This window comes from Tamandua tetradactyla, chromosome 11 (assembly GCF_023851605.1).
Source record: "Tamandua tetradactyla isolate mTamTet1 chromosome 11, mTamTet1.pri, whole genome shotgun sequence".
NCBI lineage: Eukaryota > Metazoa > Chordata > Mammalia > Pilosa > Myrmecophagidae > Tamandua > Tamandua tetradactyla.
The window spans coordinates 23198829-23211116 of NC_135337.1; the positions used below are offsets into that span (position 1 = coordinate 23198829).

The following is a 12288-nucleotide window of genomic DNA, read 5'->3' on the forward strand; positions in this document are numbered from 1 at the left end:
CTGGAGAGGATGCGGTGAAAGAGGCACACTTATCCACTGTTGGTGGGAATGTCAAATGGTGCAACCACTGTGGAAGGCAGTTTGGCGGTTCCTCAAAAAGCTGAATATAGAATTGCCATACGACCCAGCAATACCATTGCTGGGTATCTACTCAAAGGACTTAAGGGCAAATACACAAACGGACATTTGCACACCAATGTTTATAGCAGCGTTATTTACAATTGCAAAGAGATGGAAACAGCCAAAATGTCCATCAACAGATGAGTGGCTAAACAAACTGTGGTGTATACCTACGATGGAATATTATGCAGCTTTAAGATAGACTAAACTTATGAAGCGTGTAATAACATGGATGGACCTAGAGAACATTATGTTGAGTGAGTCTAGCCAAAAACTAAAGGACAAATACTGTATGGTCCCACTGATGTGAACCGACACTCGAGAATAAACTTGGAATATATCATTGGTAACAGAGACCAGCAGGAGTTAGAAACAGGGTAAGATAATGGGTAATTGGAGCTGAAGGGATACAGACTGTGCAACAGGACTAGATACAAAAACTCAAAAATGGACAGCACAATAATACCTAATTGTAAAGTAATCATGTTAAAACACTGAATGAAGCTGCATCTGAGCTATAGGTTTTTTTTTGTTGTTTGTTTGTTTGTTTGTTTTTACTATTATTATTACTTTTATTTCTTTTCTCTATATTAACATTCTATATCTTTTTCTGTTGTGTTGCTAGTTCTTCTAAACCGATGCAAATGTACTAAGAAACGATGATCATGCATCTATGTGATGATGTTGAGAATTGCTGATTGCATGTGTAGAGTGGTGTGATTTCTAAATGTTGGGTTAATTTCTTTTTTTCCGTTAATTAACAACAACAACAAAAATAGGTAAAATTTCTGCCAAAAAAATTGGTAAGGAAGGCTGTCCTTGTAGGAAAAGATGTAAGCAAATACCAGGGCAGGCAGGCATACAGCATGCTCAGAAATTAAGCTTGAAACCTGTTTGGCTAAAAAACAGGGTTTATGGGACAAAGTAACAAAAACAAATACATTTTAAAAGAACTTTTAAAAGGGCATGGTGATTTGATTGCAGACATGGAGAACCTCAAATTTTAGAGGGCTTAGAATGTCACCCTAAATAATTCTAAATTCAGTCTGGAGCCAACAGAAAGTCACTGAATAGTTTTCAGGGAAGTGTGACCAAAGATCAAAGATATAAGACTTCTAGGGAGAAAGAGGGAGGGCAGGAAGTAAATCCAATTTGGAAGATAATGCTATAGTGCAAAAAGAGGAGGAAAGAGCCAGATTTAGCAGAGAAGTAGAGGGAATGAAAAAGAGATCTAAATTTGAGATGCTTAAAGAAGTGGAAGTAATAGGTGGGAGGAAACTTGGGGCCAGAAATGTAAATTTAGAAGTCATCCCCTTAAAAGAAATAACTTGAATTTACAAGTGAAAGTAATAACTGCACTGAGATAAACTCCCAAATTTCATCTTTTACTTCCAAAGCTAAGCGGTGATTCTTAAAACAAAACACTCTGGTTCCATTTTCAAATACTGCATTTAATAGAACACGATAAAAGATCCAATTTTTTACTATAAAGTAGTGAAACACAAGTGGCTTACTAAGCAAGGCCAATTACTATATTTAACATCCATATTTAATTCATTTGACCTAATGTTCCTGAACTGGGGGAAGGTTGCTTAGTTGATCTACATAAATGTTAATTAAAATCCTCCCTCCTTCAAACTCAGCCCCCTCCCCAAGACAGACAGACAGACACACATACACAATTGTTCTTACTGAGATAACGCAAGGCCTCCGACAGCCCTTGCCTACATACTAGCCTTACCGAAGGCAGCTTTTCCATTTCTTGATGTCCCTAAGGCTTCCTTAGAGCAGGGTCCTGGTCTGGTAGAGCTATGCCGAGCACCTGGCTACGACACGCCGAGCGGGAGCTTCCGGGACCTTCCGTGAAGGTCTGACCACCAGCCTGGCCCACTGGTCCCTTCGCTCCCACACCCCAAGTTCAGAGGCACACAGTGCCGTTTTCATTCGCTCGACACACCCCTTTCCTCAGGCCCTTTTTCCTCCTCCACCCAGCACATTCCACACGTCGTCCCTCGGAATTACAACGTGTCAATTCATATGCTCCCACTCTAACCGAGTTGATACGTTAGGTCCCTGGTATCGCCCGCTTCACGCAGACGGACTTCACTTGAGCCCTCCGTACCCTTCCTCCACCTGCCGGAGCTGCTCCGGCCGCCCAGGAGCCTCTCGCACCCGGAACGAGCGCAGCAGTCTCCGGCCTCCGAGGCCAGCAGCGCCCCCGGCACGCGCGGGGCTCACCTTTCCAGCAGCTGGGCCGGCTGCACGCACTGGGGGCCGCCGCTCAGCTGCGCCCGGCGCCCCAGGCTGCCGAGCCCGCCGGGTGCCCCGCGACCGCTGACCCGCAGCGCCGCCCGCTCCCGCCGCCTCCAGCCCGGAGCGGTCCAGGCGTTTCCGGGTTCCCGCGGTCCCGTCCCACAAATGCTCCGGCTTCCGCCTGAGCCTAGGTAAACGCCGTTCCCGGATCTGCTCTGTTGGCCCAAGCGCGGGGCTTGCCAGCTGCGCCATGAAGTCCAGCCACCTGGACTGCTCCACCGACAGCCCCAAGACCCGGCTTCACCGTCCAGTTACCACCCGGGGCACTGCCTTCTGCAGGACGCGGCCTCGGGGACGAGGCAAACCGAGTGGGTGGCTCTCGCCGCGGGTTTCTGTGGGACTGTCGGGCTGCAGAGGGTGCCAGCGTACCCAGCTGCGAAAGGAAGGGTCAAAGTCCTTTGGGTCAGGGACTCTGAAAGGGAGTGGAGAGGCGGATCCGGGAAGCAAATGAACACACGTCTAAAAATGACTGTTACACACTCGCAACAAACACTATTAGAGCTTAAGCTATCAGCGGAGACTGTGAACTCTCCGAATAGTCTGGAACAAGGCTTGAGTTGGAAATGACCGCTTCGCCCACCCTGCCTCGCACCTCCGTGCGGAGGGCAGCCTGAAGCAGCACCATCATTAACCAGGAGAGCGAGCTTGGGCAGAGATTTGGTTAGTAAACCCAGCCTGGCTGCATGTATTCCTTACACAATGTCACCTTTATAAGCCCTTCCAATATCTTTGTTGGAAATCCTCCAACCTGCAGCTCATTCTGGTAACTGACAGACTGAAATTAATGTTGTAGGTACAGTGCAATTGTCAAAAAGTAGCGCTGGATTATCCCGTAACACTGTGCTGCTATTAATTGAGCCTATGTCTCGTTTATATTGGAAATCATTAAAATTATGTTCAAGAGTCACAGCAAAAAAAAAAAAAAATAGCATACATATATACAAACTGGAAAGATTAAATAACAGAGTGGCTGGCTTCAAAATTTTCTGTAACGTGATCGTGATCATGAGAAAATCCTGTATGCTGGGATATATATTAAATCTTAATATTTGTCCAAACTTTTAAAAGAGCTTTATGTTTACTAACTCATTCAAAAAACAGTAGGCACTGTAAATATGTGTGGTTGTGAGGAGAAAAATAAACTATGACATAAATATACTTTTTAGAAACAAGAAAAACATTTGTTTGCTCATGTGCCAGTTTGAGGCTCTGTACCCCAGAAAAACCATGGCCTTTTCCTAGTCCAGTCTTTTGGAGGCAGCCATGTTCCTTTTAATCCTGATGCAATATTGTAGGGCAGAAATCTTTGATTGGATTATTTCCATGGTGGTGTGGTGTGTCCACTTTTGGGTGTGACCTTTTGATTAGATGAAGATATGACTTCACCCACTCAAGGTGTGTCTTGATTAGTTTACTGGAGACCTTTAAAAGGGGATACATTTTGAAGAGAGGGAGGACAGAGCCAACACTAGACCCAGACATTTGGAGATGCAAAAAGAAAATGCCCCTGGGGAAGCTGTTTGAAATCAGAAGCCAAAGGACAAGCAGACTCCAGCCACGCCTTCCAAGCTGACAGAGGAGTTCTGGGCCATCAGTCTTTCTTGAATCACAGTTTCTTTTTCTGTATGCCTTACTTTGGACATTTTTAGGGCCTTAGAACTGTAAATTTGTAATCTAATAAATTCCCTTTATAATAGCCGGTCCATTTCTAGTATATGGCATTCTGGCAGCTTTAACGGACTAAAACAGAAACTTTAAAATAGTTAAAAAAGATAAGTGGAAGCACATATAATTATGAAACAGTAACTTGAATTTGAACAGGCATAAACTAAAAATGATCAAAAATCTATACAATGTGATATAAAAATCTACACAATGCAATATTCTTGATCTGTAAAAACAAGTGAGGTTCTGAAATAAGTGAAATAAGCCAGACATAACAAGGCATATGTTGTAAAATTTCACTATATGAAATACCTAGAAGAAGCAAACTTCATAGCGATAAATAGTAGTTTACAGTTTGGGGAGTGGGAAGTGAGACAAGGGAGTTATAGCTTAATGAATGAAGAGTTCTGTCTGAAGTGATGAAAAAGAAGGGGTAGTGGATATCAGTGATGGAGCACAAGGTTGTGAATATAATTGATACTACTGAATTTTACACTTGAGTGTGGATAAATTGGGAAATTTTGAGTTGTATATTTTACTACAATAAAAATTTTAAAATATTAAAAAACCTGACAGACATTAAACAACTTAAAATTTTCTACCACCATATCAATGTGTGTGATTTAAATTTTTTTTGTTATAAATCTAAATCTATTAAGTGTTTACAATCTAAAAGAATCTAAAATCTAAAGAATCACAGTGGGTTTTTACTAACAATCATCTAACTTTTAGAAAAAACTCTCAATCTGGTTCTGCCATATAGAATATAAAATCCCTTGTAGGTAATTTTTTTTTTGCTAATATGTCTAGACACACCATGAGTTGCCAGTTATATTCATAACCATCATAATGGCTGTCATTTACAAAGTGCCAGACTTTACACGCATCACTTTCCGTATCTGCTAACATATGATTTAGGCAAAATCCAATTAGTTTCTCTTCAAGTATAAGCCACCTATGGAAACTTACCACTGTGCATTTCTAGGGAAAAAATCAAAACAAAAGCAACAAATAAAAATAAAAATAAATATGTGAGACCCTTAACTGATGTGAGACCTAAATTGATGACCAAAAGAAAGTAATAATTTCATTAGCATTTCTTAGCTTCATAATTTATATATATTCTAATAATACTTGTGCTGGTTTGAAAGGATGTGTGTCCCCTAGAAAAGCCATGTTTTAATCTAAATCCCATTTCATAGAGGCAGAATAATCCCTATTCAATACTGTATGTTTGAAACTATGATCAGATCATCTCCCTGGATGATGTGATTTAGTCAAGAGTGGTTGTTAAACTGGATTAGGTGATGACATGTCTCCACTCATTTGGGTGGGTCTTGATTGGTTTATTGGAGTCCTATGAAAGAGGAAACATTTTGGAGAATGGGAGATTCAGAAAGAGCAGCACCACAAAGCAGAGGGTCCACGAGCAGCGACCTTTGGAGATGAAGAGGGAAAACGCCTCCCGGGGAGCTTCATGAAACCAGAGGCCAGGAGAGAAAGCTAGCAGATGATGTCATGTTTGCTGTGTGCCCTTCCGGCTGAGAGAGAAGCCCTGACTGTGCTCGCCATGTGCCCTTCCATTTGAGAAAGAAACCGTGAACTTCATCGGCCTTCTTGAACCAAGGTATCTTTCCCTGGATGCCTTTGATTGGACATTTCTATAGACTTGTTTTCATTGGGACATTTTCTCGGCCTTAGAACTGTAAACTAGCAACTTATAAATTCCCCTTTTTTAAAAGCCATCCCATCTCTGGTATATTGCATTCTGGCAGCTAGCAAACTAGAACAATACTGAACTGCTTGGATTTTCCCTGCATACACCATACAATTCTATGGTCCTATTCCTTTTCACACGCTGTTGAATGAGTCTAGAATAACGTCCCACTCCTCTCTCATCTTTTTTATAACTAGCCCCTATTCAGCTTTTAATTCTTTACTCAGTTACCATCCCAAGCCTGAAGTCTTTTCTTTGCCTCCTTCCTCCAAGGGGCCTGAGACCTTTCCCTGTTTTTCTATAACATCTGGAGGCATCCTGTGCATATGTCCGTACTGTAATTTTATTTCATTTTATTGTAATTCTGTTTTATATTTATTCTCTACCCAACACTTTCCTTGAGGTCAATGCTATTCTATTTATCTTGGCTCTCCAGCACCTAGCACAGTATCTAGCTTTGTAGAAACAATATGTGTGTCCTGAGCCAAACTGAACTGGTTGATAGTGGTCTCAAGGCCAAGCCAGACTGTACAAAAACCTTTATCTTCAGTAGCAATGTCGGTCAAGCAACGCAAATGTCAAAACAAGCAATGTCAATGAATCAAGCAAGGCACCCAAGGAAGTCAAGTCAGTAACTGAGGCCTAGGCTCTTTCAATAATAATGATACTATTACCCTTGAGTACTTTGCCTACATTATCTAACAGACGTTTAATCCTCCTAGCAGCCCTATAAAGTAGACATTAGTATCTGCATGTTGTAGAAGGAGAAACTGGAGCTTGCAGACATTAAGTAACTTACTGTAGTAATGTGCCTTAAAACACTATGCTGAGCTGGAATAGAAAGGAGAAAATGAGACATAAAGGGAATAAACACATTTACAGAAAAGGTGGCAGACATCAAAAGTAGCAGTGGAGAAAACAACCATCTGTGAAGAACAGAGATGGTCGTGATGGAAGATAAAAAAACTGCAATTTGAGAATGCTAGGGCAGGAGATGAGATTTGGTCTATCATAACATATCTTAAGGACAATTTTGCCACACGGAAGACACACAAATGAGAACAACATAACAACATATCATCTTAAGGGTAGTCAGGGTTAAATAGGCGTATGCATCTTTAATGGTATCTGAACAGGGTTGCCAGATTTGAATTTGAATTTCATGTGAAAAAATGAATTATTTAGTATACATAATATTTGGAACCTACTTTAACTAAATATTGTCATTACTTATCTGAAATTCAAAATTTTAACTGTGCGTCCTGTATTTCTACTTGCTAAATCTGAGAACCCTAATGAAGACATGAGTGCCTCATTACATTGCACTCCCAAAGGTGCCCCAAAGAAATTAAAACCAGATCAAATTATATTTGGTTCCATTTGCATTACAGTCACTATACAAACAAAGTGACATTCCCTAGATCAGTATGTTCAGGCAGAGCCCAGGTAATTTAGGGACTTTAAAGGCTTGAGGTCAGGGGTTAGTAGAAGACCCAGTAGGAAAAAGAGAAAAGACATGTAAGATTTCTGTCCAAAACAGTAAAAATACAGAAAGTTTCAAAGCTTAGAGAATTAAACCTCAGATTTCCAGGTGTCCCTTAACCAAATACTTTGTTCCTATGCTATTATAATACTTAAACCTTTGAATTGAAAATACAGCTCAGAAACAGGAAAAACCAGTTCCTTTTGCAAGCAGTCAAATTAGTTGAATCTGATATGTTATGGTTCTTCAAGAGAAAGAACCTATATGTAAACAAAAAGGATTACCAAAGATTGTCTACCTGTCCATCCTTTACCTCTAAGAGGAGTTGAGGGAGGTCATTCCCATATTAACATTTGGGTGATCCTTTCATTTTGAGATGGATCTTTAGAGTTTAACACTCTATAGGACATCTACCTAAGGGTATAAATTATAATAAAAATATAAATTACATTTTTACTGTTTGTTCCTTGTTATTCAAAAGCAGTAAAAGAAAATAGTAAAGAAATTTATCTTCACTGGGTAACTCATTTATTTATAAGACTTAAACATAACTCAAATCTCTGGGTCTAATTTGAAGTCTTTGTTTTATTTTTATGAAATGAACATTTTGCTATTTGGTGACTGTCTTTGCTTTTAATGCCTCTGTGCTGATTTGAAAGGAAATATGCCCCCTAGAAAAGCCATGTTTTAATCAAAATATCATTTCATAAAGGTAGAATAATCTCTATTCAATACTGTATGTTTGAAACTGTAATCAGATCATCTCCATGGATGATGTGATTTAGTCAATAATGGTTGTTAAACTGGATTAGGGGACATGTCTCCACCCATTTGGGTGGGTCTTGATTGGTTTATTGGAGTCCTATAAAAGAGGAAATATTTTGGAGAATGAGAGATTCAGAGAGAGTAGAGAATGCTGCAGCACCACGAAACAGAGAGTCCACCAGCCAGTGACTTTTGGAGATGAAGAAAGAAAATGCCTCCCAGGGAGCTTCATGAAACTGGAAGCCAGGAGAGAAAGCTAGCAGATGATGCTGTATTCGCCATGTGCCCTTCCAGCTGAGAGAGAAGCCTTGACTGTGTTCACCATGTGCCTTCTCACTTGAGAGAGAAACCCTGAACTTGATCAGCCTTCTTGAACCAAGGTATCTTTCCCTGGATGCCTTTGATTGGACATTTCTATAGACTTGTTTTCATTGGGACATTTTCTCAGCCTTAGAACTGTAAACTAGCAACTCATTAAATTCCCCTTGCTAAAAGCCGTTCTGTTTCTGGTATATTGCATTCCAGCAGCTAGCAAACTAGAACAGCCTCTAATTTTTTTATGAAATCATCTTGGTTTCTGAAGAGAAGTTTTGTCAGATTAAGAAATTAGGTACTATTCCTTTCAAATAATGTGCTATTTTTAAGTGTGCTTGGAACAGCTTCAAAAATTGCATTTTTTATGAAAATGTTCTTTATCACCTAGGCTAAATGAGGCTTCATCTAGATGCCAAGACTTCCATGGATCAATGGCAAGATACTTTTTTACATTTGAACTACCATTCCAAGTAATAACTTGAGAAGTGAAAGTTGATAAGTGATTAAATTCTTAATGAAGGGTGGTGTTACTGTACAAAGGCCATAGATTCTTTTGCCTGAGGCACCCAATAACCAATTTCTGTGACACCGGGGTTTTAAAGAGAGAAAAAGTTTTAAAGAGAGGGTTTTAAAGAGAGAAAAAGTTTATTACTAGGTACGTAACAGGTGTGTAGTAGGAGGAGAGCAGATGGCCTGCAGCCCAAAATCTGCCTCCCCGAGTTTAGAGGGTTCAAGGTTTTTATGGATTTTAGCAAGGAGAGATGAGGTCATTACAATTTCAAATAACAAGTTCTAAGTAGAAAAGGAGACGGTGGTATTACCATTTCAATAGGAGAATGTAAATGGAAAGGAGGGGAGTCAGAGCTATCATTTCAATACTAAACCTGTAAGCTGAAAGGGAGACAAGTTATCTTTCAATAACAGAGGCTAGCCAATATGATTTACAAATGTAAGGGGGTGAAACTAGTAATGTCTGACTTTAAATTCTTCATTAGTCTTAGGGCTTTTGCCCTACAAGGAAAGTATAGGATAAAAGGAGCAGCAGCTCTTCACAGTCACAAAGGCACAAGATAAGGGCTTTTACAGTCATTTCAGATATCAGGGCAGTTGAATTATAGTTTAGGGATTTTGGGTATTTCCCTCTGTCTACTCCGATATACCAGAAAGCAAAAAGGAATATGCTTCAGTAATCAAAATCATCCCTTAAATCTTAATTTCTCGGTTACAATAAGTGTCAAAATTCTTACCATGTGGTATCACTTTTAGTCATCTCATAAATTGTCTTTTTCTCTAGTAAAGATCCAAGAACTTTTCCTTTTATCTTCTCACCAGTCTGTATTTTAGATTTGTAATTATTATGCTTGTTATACTGTAATTCCCCTGCTTCCACTAACTCCATATTTGTATTTTTCACTTCAGCTCATCCTATCTAAGCTATGTAAGGAAATACCTTGGATGGGAGGAGGGGCATTTCTTTTGACAAAGATCTATACTACAGGTGCAGTGCTGCATGAGCCGGTGAGGATGGTCACTGCGTCTCTGCAGAGCCAAGGGGGACAGCCAGAGAGCCTAGGGAAGCTTTTGGAGCCATGAAGGATACAACAGTTTGGTCAATATTATATTAACATGTTTCAGATAAATCAGACATAATCACTGCTAACATTTTGGGGTGTATACTTCTAGATATTTTTCTATGCAGCTTCTCTTGAAGATAAAATGGCAAATCCTAAAGAGAAAACTCCAATGTGTTTGGTAAATGAGTTAGCCCATTTCAATGGGTTCAATCCCATTATAAACTTCTGAATGAAAGAGGCCTGCTCATTGGGAGATATTCTCAGTGCAGCTGAGTCTTGATGACCAGATATGGGAATCAGAAGAAAACAGTATAGAGAAGGCCCAAAAAGCTGTTGCTAATAAAGCTTTGTCTGAATGTACACTTTCTAAACCAGTTCAGAAACTTATCAAAAGTAATGTTGATAATAATCCAGACCGTAAACATCCAACTGTGGAATTGAATGGGCTTACTATAAAAAGGGGAGAGCCTGCCATCTACAGGTCATTAGTTCCAAAGCCATTTCCTAATTATAGAATTATAGAGCTAAATATAACTTTATATAGTACTTTCTGGGTTCCTAATTATAGAATTATAGCACTAAATACAACTTTACATACAACTTTCTGGGCATATACAATCAGAGGTATCATTTCCCAATGCCTAAGATCTTTTATGTTCAGCTGACCTTAGTAAATAGTGAATTTTGGAGCAAGAAAGACTTGATAACCTGCTAGACACAATGGGGCAAATGAAAGCCCTTCAAGCAGTGCAGAATGAACTGATTCTAGAAAAATCCCCCCAGCATGGAGAATCAGAAAAAGAAATGGATGATGACAAAGATGCAAATAAATCTGAGATCAGCTCAGTGTTTGAAATTGTTCTGAAAAGAAATATGCCTGTCAGTTTGATAGCAGGGTAAATTAAAAAATAATATAATCCTTAAGCTGGAAAATGTTTAGTGTAGTTTTAGTGGCTGAAAACACTGTTTGCTATAATCGTGTCACTCAAGTAGCCTTGAATTATTTTAAGTATAAAAAGCCTTTGTTGAAATAGTTTGCTATTGGTCTAATCTCAATAAAAAGAAAACTTACTCTCTGTTCCCAGAATCCTCCCCTTGTTCTGCTTGCAGGAATAGAGCATCATATGAGCTGCTATCAGCACCTACCCCCTCTTGAAGGACAAGGTTAAAGTCCTGAACGGTCAACAAGGAAAGAAGGGCCGATCAGATAACAGGGTATGCTGACCAAACAAAATGGAATAAGCTACCATTACTCAATTTAAATGAATTCTGTGGCTTTTACTTATCTAAAAAAAATTTTTTTTGGCTTTCGTCTGGACCTTTGCCATTTCTTTGTCTATTTGGGGGTTATAAAAGCCCAAACCACCCTGCCCGCTCTGAACTAGTCTTGGAAAGTTTTTCCTCCAGTTTCTTGATAATACGTCTTCAGTAAACTCACCATCTCACCAAAGTGAAGAGACTTGTTTCTCTGTTTGATGGGGGACCAGGTAGACCTGACTATTTAGGACCAAGTTATTTTAAAAATGGACCACCACATATGAAAAGCTTTTTTACTCGGGTGTCGGTGGGAGAGTTCTCTGCCGAAGGTGAGGGAAATAGCAAAACGCTCTGCAAGAGGCATGCTGCAACCACTGTTTGATAGGTACTTAAAAAACTTCTACCTTTTTCCGTGGTTGGAAAGCCAAAACTAATTTTTTAATGCCCTAAAATAATAATAAAGATTGGTCCAGAATATGGTCAAAGAATGAACCCCATTAGCCACCTGGCTCAAATTCAACAGGCCAAAAAAAGGGAAGGGAGCCAGATTATGTTTTGCTTTCAGAAAGAAGAATGCCTCAACATGGAGAATTTGTGATGCAGGTCAAAAATAGGCAATGAAATTGCTCTGGAACAGGACCTAATAAAAAGATAGACAAAATAAAAAAAAGTCACAGAAGCAATGCTGTTACAATTTGGTTATAAAGCATCCACTAACCCTCAAGAGCAACTTAACAAGATGGGAAAACAAAGGATGGAATGGTCCAAAGGTTGGGTTCTGAGTTTTTTGAATCAACAAATAACACTCCCAAAGGAATTCTTCATTTTAACAAAAGATGGAAGTCAACCACCACAAAATAATCTCTGACAGGACTCTAGGCTATTTGTCACCAAAGACATGAGCCCACTTTTGAGCTCTTTTTTTCAGTATAGCTCCCATATTGGATAGTTCAGCTACAATTGCCAGGGAACTCCTTATGAATGGATAATCTCCTACAGCTGAAGTCATAGGTTAAAAAGGAAGTTCTCTTATTCCTCCTTGTTCTCCAATATGGCCTTCAAAACAGCTGGAATATTAA

General features: G+C 39.6%; 1 protein-coding gene and 1 pseudogene across 3 annotated transcripts in view; one reads left to right on the forward strand and one right to left on the reverse strand.

Moving 5' to 3' along the window:
• The window catches only part of SLC35A3 (solute carrier family 35 member A3), an 84235-nt gene extending 81398 nt beyond the window's left edge, over window positions 1-2837 (reverse strand). Inside the window, exon 1 of one of the 3 annotated variants that reach the window (XM_077120141.1) lies at window positions 2359-2837. In XM_077120141.1, the coding sequence (XP_076976256.1) occupies window positions 2359-2625 (267 nt within the window). In that variant the 5' untranslated portion in view covers window positions 2626-2837. Of the gene's footprint in view, window positions 1-1861; window positions 2104-2184; window positions 2338-2358 lie in introns of those variants that run through there. The other 2 variants (XM_077120143.1, XM_077120142.1) reach the window with 2 other exon arrangements.
• Window positions 2838-10094: 7257 nt separating this feature from the next.
• On the forward strand, window positions 10095-12288 carry LOC143649425 (double-stranded RNA-binding protein Staufen homolog 2-like; annotated as a pseudogene).